The following is a 20,764-nucleotide window of genomic DNA, read 5'->3' on the forward strand; positions in this document are numbered from 1 at the left end:
GAGTACTTGCCCGTAGGAAAAAACAGCCTATGCCAAGTTCCATACATTTGGAACCAAACTACTTCTGGCATCTGGAATTAACTCCCTGAAAGCTGAGGGAACTTAATGCTGTGTTCTGCAGCGTAGACCCATACTAAGAGGCAATAAGTATTGAGTAGTACCAATAAAAATACTTGCTTTATTACTGGCCATTTTCTGGGGCGTGTGGCTGCTGTGTGTGTAGGTCTAGCCTTAACCCACTGTAACTAGAGGAGTGTTCAGGAAGGCTGCTGACAGACCAAGTAATGATCAGAATGCCTCAGATGAGTCTGCCAGAACTTCTGAGCTAATTCATGTTGGACGTCTTCTGGCCTTGGAAGGATCATAGTAGCGGAGTGGCTGGTGTAACGCAGCCACTGGTGCTGAACTTGCATCATGAGACTGGCAGGGGCTGTGCTGGCATGGGGGCTGGCACAGGACCTGAACCCTGGCTGCAGAGTGAGGCACACCAGTAGTGGCTGCTGAAGCCAATGGCCCCTGGGACCCGGCCAATTAAAAGGAGCAGTGGGATCCATGGGGAGCGGTTATCATCCCCTGCCTGTGAACTACCGGAGCTCCCCTTCTCTGCTCTACAAGGTATGTTACATCTGTCCTGTGGCTGTCAGCCACATGAAGATTTTTGCCGTATCTCTTGAGTTAGGAGGGCTGGTCCTTGCTGCTGGCATGTTTCCTATTTTGCCTTTCAAGCACCTAACACGCCCAAGGCGCTTGGATGACAGAAAGCCAGCACTCTGCCATCGTGGGTGCTTGGCTTCAGTAGAAGGAACTACTACTGAGAGCCAGGGTTGGGGGGGCAGAAACCTGGTACAGCTTACAGATGCACTATGAATATTAGGGTGGTTTATCTCTTGTCACCAACTCTGAAAGTGATGAAAGATTGATTAAAAAAAACTCACCACCCTCTATTGCTGTTTTGCTTTCTTTTACTAATGTTACTTTAGTTCTTTGAACTTGTTCACTTGACTGCATAGTGAAAAAGATCTTCCTCTGCTAGTGCCCAAATAAAAGGGGTGTTTTTTTGAGATGATCTGCACTTGGGTGTCAAGTTTTACTGCTGATGGGTTGCTGTGTCTGATCTGAATTTGGAACCTGAAGATGGCCTGTCCCTGCAAGGAGTGGTGATTCCAACCTATAAAGGGTCTGGAAAATAAGGACCCCTTTTTTTCAGCAGCAGGTGGTGCCTCTCCCTCAGGAGTGGTGTAATTGTAAAGATGTAGGGATCTAATGTAGATCAGATAAATCATTATAATTTCATGCAGATTAAAACAGAGCTTTTCGTGTCTAAGTTGCAGATACGCATCAGCATAGCTACAGCATTGGCTTGAGCGCGAACAAATTGCCACCACAAAAAAGGCCCTTGTCAAAGAGTTTCTTTAAAGATAATTTTGCTTTCTTTTTTGTGTCTGAACGTAAAGGCTTGGCACGCGGGCAGCTTAATTACAAGCTTCTCGTTGTGGTGCACATTAGAAGCAGTAGTGGCTTTTGAAGAAAAACCACAGGGCAGGAGGCACACCTGGAATACTATAGTTATTGATAATAAAGTTTGATTAAGTCTCTAAGTTGTAAGCAGACATGTTCATAGGCAGTTAACAGCAAAAACTATCACCGAAACCTATGTAAGAATAGCTCAGTACTTTAAAATTATTTAGAATGAATGCTAAGTTATCTTTGAGGGAAATGACAAAAAGTCTAGCAACAACAGGTTTCAGGGAAGCAACAGTTGAACACCGTGGAACCAAAGCTGCTGCAGACCACACCTCACCTTCGCAGCCTTGGGCACTGAATGTTCAGTGCCACAAGAGGGTGCTTCAGTGGCACCTAACAGGACTGACATCGCAAGTCTCTGAGATGTCATGCATGCATCCCAGCAGTGAGACTGTGCTAAGGCTGCACTTGAGAAACGCCTTGTAACTGGTAAGTACCTTCCTATTGTAGAGTGCTTTGTAGCTGGCATCAAAAGCACCAGCCCACCCATGTGTTTGTTCAATTTTTTAAGTTAAATAATGTGACGAAGGGTTTCACTTCAGAAGAAGTCATGGATGAAACTCATGGCTATCAGCCACTGCATTGGGGTGGAGGGGTTAGTTAAAGTTCTGCTCTGTGAAATAACTGCTGGCTGGGATCATACCCAGCAGCATCCAACAGGTCTGTTTAGGACATGGTGAAGCTGAGTGGGGAAGGGAAGCTGTTGGAACAACACCGGTTTTAAATTTGACATACCTTGCCCATCATCTGCTTCAACAGTTTTACAAAAGGGTAAATGCAGTTGCTAAATTCTCTGATAGTGGTAAATAGAGGTGAGGTGTTTTGTCTCTGTGAGCTAAGGGACTATCCTTTTCTACCGTGAGATGTGCCAAAATGGGCTGCCCTCGCCTTCTGTAGTGTCAGACCGGACAGCTGCAGCATGCTGGGACAACTGCATCTGAGCAAGAAGGAGCTGCAGGAGCATATGGAACCTCCCAGTGCCACTTCACAGGCCAGTTTTTGAGTGACACTCAAAATGCTGGCTGGATTCTTTTGGGAAATCCCAAACAGATCATTGCTTCCAGTTGGTCTTTTCACACTTGCATTCCTGTTGGAGGCTTAAGCTGTTGTAAAGGCTGGTGCTGTTGCCTCTCTTTCAAGAGAAACTCTTCTCGAAATACAGAATTACTCGGCTCTGGACAGCCTTTACCCAGGCTGCTGGAGATCGCCTTCCACACGGTCATTTTGCTTTTTTAGCAACTGCAAAGCAGCACTGGTACGAATTTTTTTAAAAGGACATAAAAATCCTTTTAAGTGTGGTTAAATGATCCACTTTAAAAGGTTAAATGATCCACTTTTTAAACTAGCTGTACTCCGCTTGTTGAGTTTTATTACTGATATCGTGAAATCTTAGAGATTTTATTTTTTAATGGAAAATTACTGAATGTTAACTTCCAGCTTCCTTACTGTTTTCTGCCACACTATTCTGGAGACAGAGGAGCATGAAAAGTAGCTGTAGAACCCATACAGGCTTAGGCAGCCCCGCGCCCCTCGCTGATGTGCCAGGCAGTCCTGCTCCCCTGCTGCCACTGGGGGAACCTCTGTCCAATCTGGACAAGACAACATGGTCTTCAACACATGCTTCCCACACAATGCCTTGAGGAATTTTATCTTTGGGGGGGGGGTGGGGGGAAGAGTGGATTAATGTGGATGGAGGAGAACACAGGCAATCTTTAAGACAATCTTAAACACCAGTGGCAATAGTTGAGGTGTTTGAACAGCCTTCTGCCAAATTTTTAATTCCATAGGGAAATTTCTTCTAATAATACTACATAACAACCAACCAGTGGGCATGGCTGTGAGACATTTTTCACAAAAGCCTGTTTTGTGTTCTCTAGTCACAGCTGTGATGGGTTTTTTGGTGGTTTTTGTTTTTTTCCCACAAAGCTCCTTTTTAAATCTGAGCCTTACAGACCGATTATGGACCAGGCTCTTAGAGTGTAACTGCCTGCGGTTTATCTACAGCATTGCTTAAAACTTTTAGCATCAACTAGGTAGACGGACTGAAGAAATTTAAAATGGGATTTCAGTAATTCTAGGACTGTTCTAACAAAACTAGCAGTCCATTTCCTCGTGTATTTAAAATCTAGAAAAACTCGTATCTCCAACAAAAATATCCTGTCATAAATGAGATCATTTAAACAGAAACTGGGGGAGTGAGGGTGTTTTTTTAAATGGCTTTCTAAAGCAGCTCTTCCAAAGAAAGATTGATTGGATAGGGCAAGGGAGGAAAAAACCCTTAGCATAGGGTTGGATGCTATAAAGAGATCAGAGAAGGAGCAAAGTTTCCTTTGGATCATTTCTGTGCTGGTAGTGTAGAACACGGCCTCCCAGTGTAGGTGAGGGATAGTGATATGTAGGCATCCCACAAGTCCTTCACGCAGAATTGAGCAGCGCTGCACTGTGGAAATCATTCTTAAATTGGGCTCCAGGAACCGTGCTGCAATGCTGAAACACTAGGGCTGGGATGTACAGAAGTGAAGGACACACAACCATCAGGCTTTCAGCAGGCTCCTCTGTAACATGATGGATAATGTGGCTGTTGCATCCTCCACCGCTCACAGAAGCTTTGTTCTTAGCTGTATGTTGTAATATTTGTCTTGGCGTCACAGGGAATTCCCTTAGCAGAGTTTCTGTATCTGTTGACATCTAGTGGGGGAGATTATAGTTGAGTCTGTAGTGAGCGTACCAACAGTAATGCTATTTCTTAAGCCTTGCAAGGAATGCACTTTTCTCTGCCAGAGGATTCGCTTTGGAAGCGAGCTGACTCGTGAGCTCCATCTGAACCTCTCAGTCTTTTTCATTCATGTCTCTTCACTCAAGAAGGGTCCTGTTGGGATCCTAATAAATGGCTCACAGGACAAAATGGGAAGATGGGAATTAATGTTTGTTTTGTTTTAAATACCATTTCTAATATCAGTCCAAGGAAAGTATGCCTGGGTGTTCAGAAGGACTGACTAGAAAAGCCACTAATTGCCTTCTTCTGACACTAATATTCTGTCTGTGGTGAAACTCCTGATCATTCTGTTGGGCTGCACAGACTAATGGTCAGTAGTTGTCTCTATCCTTTTAGTTTAAATTTGTTTAAGAGCACTTAGGTATGCTGCAGTTGCTGATGAAAAGGACCAGAAACATTGCAGTCTAAATACAGTGGCAAGTGTGTACAGTCAGCACTGACTGTGCCTTATCTTCAAGTTGTTCATGGATTGAAGGCCAAGCAATTTGAAGCTCGTGGTCTGAGAGAATACCTGTTCCTTTGTGTCCTGTCAATTTGCTGGGCAGCCATGGTATCTGTTCAGAAGGCAAATCCTGCATATGCTGGCACACTGCTCTCTGAGAAGAGTACCTGTTGCAGTTAACTCTTCCAAACATACGTTTGCCATAGTTTCACACCTGTCAGAAGACAGCATAAGCTTTGGGGTGTGCTCATGTTGCAGCCAAGTCAACAGCGGAGTGAGCTGCCACCAGAAGAGGCAGTCCTGCTCCTTTTGCACACTCAGCTGGGCGCTCCTGTGTGTTGGATCCAAGACCCACGTAACGACACAGTGAGTTGGTTCAGCTGGACTATGTGGCAGCACATTAATCCTGTCACTCAAAACCAAAGCTCAGTAGGACAACAGTTCTGGTTTCTCATAATCAAAATAGTATAGAAATTTTTTTTTAGATTAGGTTTATCTACAGCCATCACGGTTTATTTGTATATGTAGGATTTAAATAGTCTTGATTCTCTGTCAAAACGTGAATGCGATTACGGTTGTCCTTCAAATACAGTGACAGGTCCTGTAAATTTGAAGAAGCAGTTGGTAGGTGTTCAGAAGCCCTGAATGAGCTACGTGTGGCTGAATTACCACATGCAGCACCTTTGCTGTCTATTTCTCTAATCAACCAGTACTGCAGTTTTAATTAATATAAAGTAGTATTGTAGCTTAAAACTGTTAAACTTTTGTGAAGCTCGTGAAATATTTGCACATTTTCCATTGGCTGAAGAAGCACAGAACTACACGCCTTCTTTTGGAAATGCTTCTAAACAGTCCTGATGGCAACTTGCAGAATAAAGGATGCTTCTGCCTCTTTCTTGGGCACATTGATTCTGCTGCCCTTCAACCCTGGAAACATCAATCTACCTCTGTACTAGAGACTTTCATTTATTTATTTTTTAAGTACATATTCTTACTCTGATAGAGCTGTTTGTAACAGAAAAGTTTGTGGTGGGCGTATAGTTCTCATCTATGCAACATTTGAGTGACACAACATCTTGGCTCTGCTATTTTATTTTTATCAATGTAGTTCTTGTTAATGACTTTGAAGTAATCATTAAAAAGATAGCGTACAGAAGAATAAACACCAGTTTAGAATTTCATATTTTGTACTTCTGCTGTAAACTGAAAGACTGGAATGTCTTAGCACTGAGGACTGAATTTTGCTGTCAGCATTTTGAAACTCGAGCTGTGCCATCCTGCCTTTTCATGATGAGTCACAGGAATGTTCTTCTGTCCTACCTGACTGCAAAGGTACAAATCTGTGCAGAAGATACAATAAACCAGGAAAAAAAAGAGAATGGAAGTAGAGTAATTCCTGCAGCATTATCAGTATGCGTGTTTTGGATATCTGCCTTCTCTCTGTTCAAGGCCATTAACTCAAAACAATTTGGGTTTTTAGCTCTGCGAAGTTCTGGGTGCCTCATGTGATCAACCCAAAACCCATCAGCGATAGCTCCCACTCCTTCTCCTTGGGATTGCCAGAACCCTCCTGACAGCTAGTGTGGTGTTATGGGTAGGGGAGGGTGAGGACAGGAGGGGAGACTTTGTGGGTCGTAGAAGGTCTCCCCAGCTCAGTCTGTGACACTGACCAAGACCAGTCTTGAGGGAAAACTACAGGAATAGTGTAAGACTAAGGAGATTTTACTATAAAATAGATTAAAATACAAATTCTTTGGAATTATTTAATGTAATGTGGCCACTGTTTTGTTTTCCACTTCAAGCAGTTAAATCTCACTCAGAAAAATTCCTGAAGGAGTTCCTTCTTGTAAAATGCTGCTAGGAAAACAAATAAGAGATAAATAGGTAGTGTTTCTGGAACTTCAGGATTCTCCGTGGGTCCCAGCAGACGTTCAGCACACACCCTTGCACGTAGTCTTACAAGTTCACATGCGGTGTTGTTTCATAGCTCACCTTGACCTCCAGTGTCTGTAGCGGTGGTGGAATTGTCATCAGTAGGAGCCCATTTAAAGAGTATGGGATGAGAAGCATCTTTCTGCTGAAAGCCTTCCCTGACATTTAGGGAGTAGCTGAGTGTCAAGTATGAAGAAGGTTTTCAAGGCCATTTCCTCCCAGGATGAGGGAATGTCATGTTATATCTCTCAAGCCTTCCATATCTCCCCTGGTTTGAGGGGTGTTTCTATTGACACTTCGGCTGATTTGTGGGGTTTATTGGATCAGACATGACAGGAATGCTTTGTCCCCGTCAAGGCCATCTTGGAACAAATAGAAAGACTGGACAATTTAGACTCTCCTAGTAATTTCTGCTCTGGTTACAGAAGGCCTGGAAGGTGAAGAGGGATTGTTTGGTCCTTGGTAAAGTTATCACATGTTAAATTCCTGGATCTTTCCCAGAAGTGTCCCTCGTTTTACAACAAGGGCTTCTGGGCTAATTCACCTACATACCTTCACTAGCTAAAAACATCAGATTGAAAATGAGCTTGTTAACTAGTCAGTGATTAACTACAGATTTGTGAGGAAAAAAGGCTTTTGGGGGAGAAAACATGGCTTTTCTAATTGAAACAAGTGTATTTCAGGGGTTGTTTTTTGGTAGTTCCTATCAGAACCCTTTGTTGTTTGAGCTGTCGGGATGAACGTGCTGGTGATAGCGCTCTGTAACTTGGACGTCTTGTGAATGATGTTTGCGGTGGGGCGTGTGGTTTTTAGTTGTGCCTTTTTTGCTGTGATGAATTGTTCCTGTTGGCACCGGAGGGTGGGCAGGTGAAATGCAATTTAAAGAAATGTTTGCGCTTAAATTCCTGTGCAAGTGTAACTTCAGCATGGGTGAAAACTGTAGCCTTGACTTATACATTGTACATTTTCTCATGTAAGATGTATAACTGTTATTTTATTAATGCTAGAAGAGAGTATTTAAATGGAAAATTGTAATATTGTGAATGGGATAGTCTAAGAATGGTGGGAATTAGATTGTCGCAGCCTGAGCAGCAGTATTAATGTTTCATTATTGTATAAAATCTAGAATCTAGCTAGAAACTGAGAGACAGTGCTAATCAGTGTGATAGCAGCATAATCAGTGTGATATTCATTGTGTATAATCAAAGTTATATTTTTTTTAAGCAATTTCTGTGCTACGTAACTTGTCTGTCTTTGCTCTTTAAAATGAAAAATCTGGGTGAACGAGTTTATTAAACTTGAATAATACAAAACTTAAGGTAATATTAATGCAGTTTCTAATTCATGCACTTTATCATCAGGTCAGCCTCTGTCATAAACAGGTTCTGTGAGGTGCCATGAGAGTTTTTGTGTTTAAATATAAGATGCAGATTTTTTTTGTGTGTGTGTTTGGGGTGTTTATGAAGCTTAACCATGAAATCCTGCTTGGGAGTCTTTGAAGGTGGTGCCTTTTTTTTTTTTTTTTTACATTTTTTTAGTTTTCTTGCATAGATTGTAAATAAAAGTTTCAACTTTTAGAGCCAAAGCAGAACTTCTGTCCGCCTCTGAGGTGTAATACTATCTGAATGATCAAAGACAAATTTCTTCAAAAAAACAACTACATCAACTTCTGCATGGTTTTTAAAATGACCTTTAGAAAGACTAGGGGAAGTAAAGAGCATAAATTCTCTACTTATTGTTGGAGATGCCATTTCACCGTCTCTTCGTTATAGATTGCTAACCAGTCCTCTTAGTTAGGAAGTTAAGCCTTTAATATTGTATTTTCTTCTTTGTTTTAACAGCTCAAAGAGAAGAGAAAAAGCATGACAATAGAGCAGAACCCACATCAGCATCAAAGAAAGCTGTTGCATCGATTATGGAGAAACAGATTTCTTCTCTCACTAAAAATCTTCCGTCAAAGAAGCCCTCGTCCTTCTCTAACACATCACTAACTAAACAGCCACTTAAACCTGCTGGAAGTTTCAAAGGTGTAATTCCCAAGAAACCTTGGGCTTCATCAGGCGGTTTTCCTTCATCAGGCGTTCCTTCAAAACAGTCATCTCTCTCTCATGGCTCATCAGTTTCGAAAAAATCAGCTACATCTTCCAGTCTGGGTGGAGGACTCAAAAAGCCTTCACTGTCTTCCATTTCTACTGCATCTGGAAGCGGTCAAGCAAAAGCATCAGCCAGCCCTATCCAGTCACAACCCAACTCTCAGATTCGACAGAATATTCGACGGTCCCTAAAAGAAATTTTGTGGAAGAGGTGGGAATTCAAAGCACCTATTTTATATAGGAAGCTGCAAGTAGAAGTAAATGTATAGCCTGCAGAAATTTGTTTACTTCTTGATAAGGGCTTTTGAGGGATTGAATTTATGCCACAAATTACTACAAGGATAATTGGCATTCCAGGTCTATATTAAAAAATGAATATCAAAATATCCTGATATAAAAATGCTCTGAAGTTTTAAAATCTGATGGTGGCAGCATTTAGAGATTTGAGGTTGAAGGAAACGTAGTATAGGAAGTACCACAGTGAAAGCTTAAAGACTTACTGAAGTAGAGATTCCCTCCCAAAAAAAATCAATGGCAACAAACCCCAGTAAGCAGACAGCTGTATCACCTGGCAAAGAAAAGGGAAAAACCAAAGAGCAGATTTTCTTATAATGTTTATGCAAACTGATGCCAGCCATCAATACTTACAGCCCTCTGTCCGCTGGTGTTGCCTCTGAAATGGAGGTGCTGTTCACAGTGGAGAATCAGAGTAAAACTCTGGTGCCTGGGCTTCCTGTAGCGTTCATGGCAGAGAAACTTCTCACGTCACTGCCATGAGCAGGAGCAGAACAGGCTGACTTGGTTCCCCGAGGGCTTTCTTCCTTAGCTGCCTGAGGACAGACGGGAGGGGAGAGGTGGTCATAATTCACAGTTCGAGGTCCTGAGATAGACTTTGGCTTTGAGATGCTTTTTAAAGGAGTCTTGAGTCCTCAGTGAGTCAGACGGAGCCTCGGTTAGCTCCTTCCTCTGAAAGGTTTGTTTTTATGAATGCTGCCTGCAGATACATGTTTAAGAAGTGCACGTAACCCTTTCTTGTTTTTAACAGAGTCAATGATAGCGATGATCTGGTCATGACAGAGAGTGAAGTAGGGAAAGTAGCACTCAATATTGAAAAGGAGATGTTTAATTTGTTCCAAGTCACGGACAACAGATACAAGAGTAAATACCGTAGCATCATGTTCAATCTCAAGGACCCCAAAAACCAGGTTTGGAATTTCCTTAAACAGTAAACATATACTGAAATATACTGTTGGGTTTTAATCCTATGTCAAACTCAACCTTAAACATTATAAGTTTCAAGATAGAGACTTATAAATTTTGCTATAAAAGATTATTATAAAGCCATTCGAAACTTTGCACTACTACTTGATTAACTTTTTTAAAAAAGTCTCCTTTGGTTGATCACAAGTATTTATTAAGTTTGGGCATTTAGTGTGAAATATTTATTTACAGAATGGCTTTCTCAAAATAAAAACAGGCTTTATTAATGTCTGTTCTTGTGATGTTCTCTAGTGTGTGTACATGGTCAGGTGTGTGCTTTAAAAGAAAAAATTGGGTGCTGGTGCAGATCAAAATATTCACTAGAGAACACTTGAAACTTCTTTTTTTCCTTAATTTCTACGACAGATGGGAAACAGCAGAGTGGCTGTTCAGCCTCTGCCATTCCTATTCAGTTATAGTTATATAGATATATAGATATATAAGATATAGATAATAAGAAAAAAATCATACTTAGTGTTTATTTCATCCTTATTTTCTGGTTGCTGCACATTTCTAAATTTGCCTATAAGTTACTGGTATTTTTAGTAGGGAATCAGAACAGCTTTGCCTGTTCAGCACTGCAAACAATGTCACTTTTCCAAGCAGATTCTCTTCAGCATGACAACAAAGTCTGTTTTGTTTTCAGGGACTTTTTCATCGAGTCCTTCGAGAGGAAATCTCACTGTCAAAACTAGTGAGAATGAAACCAGAAGAACTTTTATCTAAAGAACTGTCTGTATGGAAAGAGAAACCAGCTAAAGCAGTAAGTAACAAAATTTTCCCATGTCCTTAATCAACAACTTAAGAGGGAATTTGCCAGCGCTTAGCACCCATATTATGTTTATATGCCATTTTCTTCCTAATGAAATACTAACAATGTTCAGTTTCAATGAACTTTTTCCCTATCGTGCGAAGTATGGAATAAAATTATAAAATAGATATGTGGGTTTCTTACCAAAATGGTTTTATTTTTTTCAGATGGTTGAGTCTAGAAGCAAATCTCAGGAAATCAAGAAAACAGCTGTAAAACAGGAACATATTTCAGTTGTAAATATGGAAGATTCTCCACCGGTGTCGGATTCTGATGTAAGTATTGGCTGTTGCTTCAGCATGAAAACAGCGAGGGAGATAAATAGTAGTGAGGGCCTCAGATATCTCATCACAAGTGCAGATTGTTCCAGGTGTGCTGTGAGTGTTTTTCCTTTAGTTTGAACATGTGCAACAACCAAACAATAGGCACATTTTCCACGCACTTCTAAAATGCTGTGTTTTTTCAGACCGTGCTCTTTACAGAGAAATCTTCTATTTCTGAGCACTAATGATCTGCTTCAGAAAATTGTGGAATGAAATGAGGACAAATATTATTTGAGAACTCTGTATGACTTGATAGATTTTAACCAAGGCCTTTAATCTTCTTTTTTTTCTTTTTTAAAGAACTGAAGTTAAATAATGGTTTCTAAAGTATTTTTTTATTATTTAAATTATTGATCAAGTGGAATATCATTTTTGTTTATTCACTTTTAGGAGCAGCAAGAGTCAGCACGAACCGCACCAAATTTGAACAGTTCTCCATCTCTAGATGTTTTTAGCAGCATGTTGAAGGATACAACAAGTCAACATCGAGCCCATCTTTTTGACCTGAACTGCAAAATCTGTACAGGTATCTACAGTGCTTATTTTGTGTGAAGTAAAGAATTGTTATGTTGAGTTGTTTGTTTGTTTTTCTCCAAACCATTTCATTGTTAAATAGTAATGAGACACTTTTAAAATCAATTTATAGGTCAGATTTCAGCATCCGAAGATGAAGTACCAGCTAAGAAGATGAAAATAGCACCTGCTGTTAAAAAAGGGGAGTTGAAATCAAAAGCAGAAGTTCAGCCAAAGTATGAAACCTCTGCAGCAGACCCGACAGCAGAGCCTGACAAAGAGACTGTCTCCGACAATGCAGCAGAAACTGAAGCTGGACCGGTGGCGGAAGCAGTTTCTCAGTCAAGTCAAGAAAGAACTTACATTCCTACAACCCAGGGCCATAACAACACGGATTCTTTTGTTCCTGAAGAGGTTTCTGCTTTTCCTGCCTCTTGTGCTGGTACTGTTGTCACAACTGTGACAGTTTCTGGCAGAGACCCCAGGACAGCATTGAGCAGCAGCTCTGGGACTGCGATGCCAGCTGTGCGTCCTGGTCCTGCATTGGACAAAGTTTCAGCAGGGGAAACAAAGCAAGAGACTTCAAAACCGGTTATGACGGTCCCCAAATCAATATTAACAAAACCGTCATCCTCACCAGACCCAAGATTCCTAGCAGTTCATCATTCACCCAATATCAAGTGCGTATACTTAATAGTAAGCCAAGCTACTGCATCTTTAATGCGGTTATCTTCAAAGTCCTGTGTGTCCTATGTACCTTCCCCCCACCCTTGGTCAAAAGGCATCTTTGGCTTCAGTGTTCAGTTAACCTGATGCAGATTCTTTGGTTACCATCACGTCCTTTACCCTCTCTAGTTGGTAAAACTTTGAGAGCATCGGGGCGTGTCGGCAGCAGAGATTCGACAATGTGTTTCAGCAGACAAAGAAAACTTGAAGGTGTTACGCAGCCTTAGAAGGCTGCATGTACATTAATATATAGAAAGCAAGTGTATGTGAGAGATACCGTAAAGGCATTTGCAGACTTTCCTCCTATATTAAAATACTGTTACATCTGAATTTATAAACATGAATTAAAATTAACCAATTAATCAGCTTGAAAGGAAATAGATTTCTTGCATATTCTGGGTATATACAGTAGTTAAATATTGCAAACTATATCGTTGTGAAACTGCAGTTTAAACATTTTAGTTCATATCAGTTTCTTGAGAGTTGCTGTCACATGCATGTTGTTGACTGAGTTAGTGGGAAGTATCTAATTCAGATTAGTTTTTTACAGACTCAGAATCACAACATTTATAGGGCTAATCTAATTTTATAAAAGTCATGTCTTTCGACATATTTTTGCTCGTCTGCAGCTGCAAGTTTATTTTCAATTACTCTGCTTTTTTTCACTCTTACTCAGCTAATGGAAAACATTAGCAAAGCATTAATAAAAATTCTGTTATTTGTTTAAAATAAAGTATTAGATCATTAGGAGGAGTGACAAAGAAAAGAAAAGATCATTCTTGTTTGTATTCTGTAACCTTTCTGTTTGGATTTGTTTTGCAGTGTTGCAGAGCCGCGCTCCCCTCAAGACAGCGACACCTCCCTCTTTCTCTCTCGTCTCAACACCATTTGGAAAGGATTTATTAACATGCAAAGTGTGGCCAAATTTGTCACTAAAGCATATCCTGTCTCCGGGTGTTTTGATTATCTTAGCGAGGTTAGCACCAACGTGTTTGTGTTTAGAGTAAATCTGTACTGCAGTTTCTGTTGCTGGAAAGGCTGGGGGGTCATTATATTTACATTGTTATATTAGAACTATGGTAGAGATAAGCGGCAGCCCTTTAGAAATAGGAAAAGGAGCTCAAGGGCAAAAAAAAAAGCCTTTTAAAAATTCTTCACAGATCTGTGAAGAGTTACTATGTCTTTAAACATGTTTATATAAGGATCAAACATGGAATAGTTGTTTCATTTCAGCTTCCTTCTTTAAGAAGACATTTTAGAGCCAGTATTTTAAAGTAGATGTCGTGTTCTGGTCTCAAATGAGATGGGTCACTACTGTGATCTACTCTTAGATTTTTTTGGCCATTTATAGAAAATAGAATCCTTCCTACTGATTTTTAAATACACACAGTTGGTTGACGATATTTGGGGAGGGTGTACATTGGAGTAATGGAATAATCTGAAGGTTTGCACTATGACATAAACTCTCATCCTTTTTTTCTATGCAGTGTGTTTTATGTGATTTAGGAAGTTTCAAACACAAATGTGTGGTTTAGGACTGTTACTATTAGAGTTGGTGGCTCTTTTTGGTCTTACTTTTGCTCAAATCTGCCCTAATGACAGGATGCTCACTAGAATTTATGTGACTTCACCTTGAAATTTAGAAATAGCCTGTTGAGAATTAGAAGAGTATGTGTGAAAGTTTATTAAAGTATAATGGTGCTTTATCTACTGGGCTGCTGGGATGGGTCAACCTGCACTGCTTTGAATCGTTGGTCTCTTTGTTTTTTTCTCATGCTTCCATCTAATACTTCTTGTCTAGGATTTACCAGATACAATTCATATCGGTGGGAGGATCTCACCGAAGACAGTCTGGGAGTATGTGGGCAAACTCAAATCTTCGCTTTCTAAGGTATTCACTTAAAATCCTTTGCAAAACCTAGAAGAAAATAAAACAACAATGTAAAATGACAACTTTTAATGATATAAATTGGAAAAGACTAAATATTGACATAGATCACACCTGGAAAACTGCCGACACCACTTATTCCTTTCGAATTTGTCATTTATTTGAAGAAGAGTGTTTATTGGGCTCTTGATATCTGTCTCCTGTTAAATCTTAAATTATGAAGTTAAATCTTCATACTGTTTTTTCATTTTTAATGGTTGAACATCAATAACCTATTTATTCAGTAGATGGAAGTTCAAATTTTAAAGAAAAGGAACATTGTTAAATGTATTTAATAGATTTTACTATTGTAAATACTTTGGAAATGAAAATATGATGAACAGTAAATAGATATAATCACAAAATTAAGAATTTTCCATTTAGTTCATATTAATTTGAGCCTCAAGATGTTTAGTTTTAGGTAAGATACACAGTAACTTAGATTTCTGAAAATGAAAAGCCTAATTCAGTGTTAATATTACTAATTGAAAAACAGTACTCTCTTAAAGCTAGACTATTGCCTTGAAACATAGTTAGGGCGATAAATATACAATTTATTTTTACCCCTCGGATTTGCCCTTTACCGTTGTATTTGCTGGTATGTTACAGGTTGAATTTTTCCACTTTGCTTTTGTGTTACAGGAATTGTGTTTGATTCGGTTTCATCCTGCAACAGAAGAAGAAGAAGTTGCCTATATCTCTCTCTACTCCTATTTTAGCAGTCGTGGTCGTTTTGGTGTTGTAGCTAATACCAACAGACATATCAAGGATCTCTACCTGATCCCCCTGAGTTCTAAGGACCCAATTCCTTCCAAACTCTTGCCCTTTGAGGGACCAGGTAAGCACAAAACAGGGGAGGTTAAATGCTAGGTAAAAATCACAAAACAAAAGTCAATCTGAGATAAGTTGTTGTGGAATCTAAGTTTAATGTAATGTTAATGTAAGCATTATTAAATTTTTTATATAAAACCAATTTTAAAGTATGTAGATAGGGAAAAATTGGAAATTGACTCGGTCCAAGGTAAAATTGTCTAAAGTTTACACAGCCTTTCCGATAAGGTGCTTGTATGCCATTAGGAGGATGAGTTTACCTCTAAAGACAAGTAGTGGAACAGCTGCTACATTGAAAAAAAAACCCAGCACCCCTCCCATCTTCAGCAGTCCCTAAAGGCTAGGCCCTTAGAAGCCATTCACCATCATTTAAATCAAGCAGGAAACCTAGCCCACAGATGAGTCAAGAAATCTGTGAAGACAAAGGTAATATTTACGGTGGTTTCACTACGTTGTCATTGTCTCATATTATGCTGTATGTGCAATATGATGCACAAGGTGTTTGAGATGTTCTGACTTCTGAAAACTGGTTTGTTGGGTTAGGAGGATCCACATTCCTTAGGTTTAGAAGGGGCAGAGAGTAGTTGGCATAGGCAGGTGGTATTAAAATCTTCTACTCTTAGATAAAAATCACCAGAAGTAATGGTTGGCTTGAATTTGCCCCATGTTTGTGCGTGGAACATGGTGATGGAAGAACTGAGAATGAATTCAGCCACGGAACACCTATTGCAAAACTTGAAGTTCTCTTCATGGAGGAGGAGGTGCTTGTGCTTAGTTTCCAAATAAGTATTGGGGGGTTTATATAAAATAACAGACTGAGAAGCTGAAGAACTGCAGGTTACACTGATGGTAATAGAATATTTCCTTGTCCTAACAATGGTCTCCAAAACACTAAATGCTAGGTATGAAACAGCAAACATGCAGGGGGCTGACCTTCTCGAGAAACTGACTGTCCTCTGCTTCCCAAATACAAGTTCAGGACTAAAGTCAATAAAGCACTCTTGGAGCTTTTATTCAGGAGCAACAGTATCTGGGCCAGGTTTTCGTGTGTTACTGGCATATGACTTCAACAGCAAATGATACGTCATTAGTAAAATGTACTCCCTTCCTGCATGAGATTGCAAAGGGCACTTGCTCTGCGTCCTCAGACAAGGGTTTTCTCATACGACATATCTATCTTATCCATCCTTGAACGGTGCCTGACCTAGGTCATTATTTTTAGGCTATGGCTGAAATGGGAGGATTGTTTCTATGTAAATTAATCTCATAGTCTCCATTTTTTTTTAATCTGAGCACCTCCATAGTCTTTAACGTACTGAATTCTTGAAAAGCAGGCAAAAACTGTTATTCTCATTTCACGGCCAAGAAATGCAAAAGTCTTTCAAAACTGTAGGGAGTTGCTTAGAAAAGATACGAGGATCATTTGTAGATATCGTTCACGGAGTCAGGTTTTCAAATCTAAAGACATATTTGTAGGCGAAGTGAGTTAAAGGACAGCAATAGAAACAAACTTCCAAGGCAGAGAGGCCATATGATATCACAGTTTCATAGAAGACCCACTTTGCCTTCTGCCATCAATTCACACCTCTTGGAAACTTCTGTCTCAGCCTTTGCCTCATAGTCATGCTAAGTTGTGTCCATATTTTCAAACCAAATCCGCTATGCTGGAGGCAAAGCAATCAGGTAAGCTGTTTTTCGGGGTTTGTGTATGTATTAAAACCATGAAAGACATGTAATCCATACTTTTTAATGAGATCTGATGGAATTTACTGCTTTTTCTTTAACAATCAATAAAAATATTTTATGGAAAGTGGTCATTGTCTCCTTAAGTTTAATCGTGTACCTTCGAACGCAGTTTAGCAAGGACTGGAAAAGCATTAGATAGCTTAGGGTGATTTGGTAATTTTGACTGGAGGGGGGAGGGGGAGAGGACAATAAAACACTGCCACTCCAGAAATCCTAGTTAGAAGATATTCCAGCTGTATCAGCTGGTTCCATCAGGCACGTATGGATTAGGAATTTCTCCCGTTTTTTGATGGACTGGCTTTGGAACACAACTGAGGACTTCTGAACTGCACTAGTACCTAGAAGAGCTACAAAAATCTCTGACATGGGTGATGGAAAAACTGAGGAAAATAGAAGGTCTTCCATATTTATCCATAATTCATCTCAGGCACTTACTACTGGATTTGATGTATGAGCAGGCTGTTCTGCGTTGGCTCTTGCAGTGATTTGCTGTATGTGAATTCACTTCTCTGTTTCACATACACACAGGTTATTTAGCACTTTCATCTAAGATCTCAAAGCACTTGGTAAAAAATAGTATAATCAGCCTTAATTACTAACAGAAAGAGTGGTTTATGGAGGGGTTTAGTGGCAATGTTGGAGGTATAACAAATATCTTACGTATTTAAAATAAGTTAATTTTAATGAACCAGCCATATATTAGCAAAGGATACCACAAATGGTATCTCTCTCCCAGTAGTTTGCAAGAGGAATTGTGCTTTTTCTCAGAGGATGAAGACAGGACCTGTCTTTGTGCTGTTGGGAACGCTCCTAAAAATTGTAACGAATGGTACAAAGCTTAAACTGACCTCAGAAGGGAGTTAGGTGTCTTCATCTCAGCAGATATCACTGCGAACAGTAGCAGTAGAAAGAACATATGCACTATGAACCTTATTTTTGATGCCAGCCAGTTGCAGTCAGCAAACGTACCTTAACATCCAGCAGTGTTTCAGTGCTGGAAGTGATCCATATCCCTGAAATAAGGGTGCACAAGTTTGATCATTGTTAGTTGCTCTCACGATTAATTGGGATGGATATTTAAATGGCATTGATAAAATTTAGATAATATTTTGTATTGGTCTCTGCAGTTAAATGTACACCATGGGTGTACTCAATCCGTTCCTGCGTTTTTCCCTTCCGTGTGTGGAAATCAAGCCTGTAGGTAACGGTGCAGGCAACTTCTTACCAGCTGATGATGCGAGAGAAAGATGTGGCCATTGTATGCATGAATATAGTAACGCTGGTTTAAAAACATATTTAAGGGTAAGAAAACCAAATATTCATCCAATACTTAATACATCCTGGTTTAATGGCTTTAGTTACAGGATGTAACTCAGTAAAACCAGCATGTGGACCTCTAATAGACAATAGGACAATAACTATTTTATAAATAATGTACCTCTAGCTCTGCAGGTGGAGACTGCAGCTCTTCTAAATTGCTTGCTTGTGAAAAGCAGCCATTGAGCAAGAGTTGGAGACTGTAGCCAACGTTTTTATTGCCTGAAATTAGGGATTTAACCTGTTTGTGGACATTGAAGTGGAATGGGACTGACCTTTGAAATGCTGGTGCAGCTGTATGTTTCCGTTCAAAAGAAGCACTTAGGATTTGATAGCTTTGGACTGAGTGGATGGAGAAGACAGGTTAGGCAGAACTCCTAATATTTGTGGAAGAGTACAGAATCAAAATGTAAAATTTTAATGGATTTATTTTATGATGACTAAACTCTAAACATTAAATTATAACTACTATTATTAACTTACTACTGGAATTTATTGTCTTGAAAGGGTATTCAAATTTTACCCTCTTTTAATTAGTGACTTGATCTCTACTTCTTACAGGGATTCAAACCTGATTTTTCAGTAATTGCTGTTTATTAGATATCCAATCTGATGTTCATTTCCGTTACTCAGTGTTTGAGATTCATGTTGTGACTAATTGCATAAATCACTTTCACTCAAATTTCATTATTTCTGTTTCCCAATGTAATTATAATGAGAGCCATTCCTGACGGGAAATATAAAGCAAATATTTTAGATTGCCCTCAAATTATCATTATATTTTTGCCTAGTCGTTTTTTAAAAAGACTTTTTCTTGGGAGCAAGCAGTTTCTTCATTAAGTGAACACAGAATCTTAGTGGGGAGAATCTCAGTCAAAAAATTTTATAGAACTTTGCAGTCAACTTATTTTATTTGAAAAAAAATTACTTTCTTTGTCTTCTTATCTGTAGTTCATTATTTGGAAAATAAGGTTTATATGTGATAAAATTTGATTGTAAGAAGTGGAAAATTGGTGATTTGAGGGGGCATTCTATGTGCAAAAGTTATTTCTTAATGAAATATGTAGCAAGTACTGAAGAGCAATAGTAAGTTTAAAATATAAAGCAGCAGGTTTTAGTGTGTTATTTAGCAAACTGCAAAGAATTCCTGCAGTATAGGCTTTCATTAAAGAAGAAATCTTGACTTCATTTGTTCTAGTGCTTGGGCTTTCCCTTGGCATCAATTAAGCTGTGTTTTTCATCTTATATTTGCACAGATTCTACCTGAATTTAGCTTATGCTGTAAGAGCGATGTATCTTCTCATATATCTCATATCTAAACATAGATTTAGGAAAAGTGCCGATATAATTTTCTCATTAGATGGTAAATTTAAGAGTCCCCTTGAAACTTCTTTAAGTTCAGTTGTTTCAGCAAAGTAATGTATCTGTGAGTGTGGTTTGCTCTTGGAATATATTTGCAGCTATGGGGTTTTGGGTTTTTTGTTGATATCAAAAGGTTTTTAGTACTAATTAGATATTTAGGAAATTGTTCCTTAGTGAGCAATTGGTTTGGTTGAATAAGAACAAGGAACATACATACATACATACATACATATATATATATATGTATATAACTCATAGGATCATTGATAGAAGGTACAGTTCAGATCAGAATCCTCACCTTACAATTTAATCACAGTGCATATTATCTGTTCCTTCACAGACTGTGTTATGTTTCTATATCATTCCTTCCTAGCTGGGTGGAAATAAGAACTAATGGCACATATGAGGACCCATTAAAAGTCATTAAATCCAGAAGTTAAATAGTTTCTCTCCATAGAGATTTTCTGCATTTGCCACCAACCCTATGTTAAAGGATTTATTCCCTGCGCTTCCTTCTCCACGCGTTTCTCTTTCTCAAGTTCCAGTGGGAACTGCGCATGTAAAAGGAAAAAACACAATAACATGAAACAGACCTACAGACCTTCTCATTTTTTTCCCTCTGTATTTGATGTATCCTTCTCCAAGGATTCAAGTCTGAAGCTTTCACAAAGGAAGAATCCTGCTTCCTTGTTTTTTACTTACAGAAAGGCCTACAGCATCAAACTGAACCCAGCAAGAGTGGGTTTAAAGTCACCTTCCTCTGCATTCAGGGTTTATACCCAACCATTTTCCTGCAGTGTGCCTTTCTCCCACCTCTTTGACTGGTGGCTGCTTAGCTCTCCTTTGCCTGTTTAGTGCATTGGCTCTCAAGTTTCCCTGCTTCTATCATGTTTTAAAATACATCAAGCTAGGAAAAAACAAACAGGGAGTGAGTTACAGGCTTTAATAGTGTCTCCAAACCCATTTGTTTGAGTTGCTCTTCTTAGCAATTACTGGTATTGTTTAACTTAGACAAAGTATTTCTAGACTGTCGGTGTAATCTAGCACAGATTATAACAGAAATGTAGTTACAAGGTTTAGCACAGCTTTTCTCGCTTTTCAGTCTCTGTATACAATGTATTTGTGAACTATTTAAACGTAAATCTGAATTTTCAGAGGAAGGTGTAGGGGTGGTTGAACTA

At 39.3% G+C, this 20,764-nt stretch overlaps 1 protein-coding gene across 2 annotated transcripts in view; it reads left to right on the forward strand.

The window, feature by feature from the left end:
- DIDO1 (death inducer-obliterator 1) overlaps positions 1-20,764 on the forward strand; it is a 51,717-nt gene that overhangs the window by 26,291 nt on the left and 4,662 nt on the right. For both annotated transcript variants that reach the window (XM_054081953.1, XM_054081955.1), the window contains 9 exons: positions 8,516-8,978; positions 9,813-9,972; positions 10,674-10,790; positions 11,006-11,113; positions 11,552-11,687; positions 11,808-12,354; positions 13,223-13,376; positions 14,202-14,291; positions 14,970-15,165. In XM_054081953.1, the coding sequence (XP_053937928.1) occupies positions 8,516-8,978; positions 9,813-9,972; positions 10,674-10,790; positions 11,006-11,113; positions 11,552-11,687; positions 11,808-12,354; positions 13,223-13,376; positions 14,202-14,291; positions 14,970-15,165 (1,971 nt within the window). The remainder of the gene's footprint in view (positions 1-8,515; positions 8,979-9,812; positions 9,973-10,673; positions 10,791-11,005; positions 11,114-11,551; positions 11,688-11,807; positions 12,355-13,222; positions 13,377-14,201; positions 14,292-14,969; positions 15,166-20,764) is intronic.

The sequence above is a fragment of the Cuculus canorus genome, chromosome 16 (assembly GCF_017976375.1).
Source record: "Cuculus canorus isolate bCucCan1 chromosome 16, bCucCan1.pri, whole genome shotgun sequence".
In the NCBI taxonomy this organism is placed as follows: Eukaryota; Metazoa; Chordata; class Aves; order Cuculiformes; family Cuculidae; genus Cuculus; species Cuculus canorus.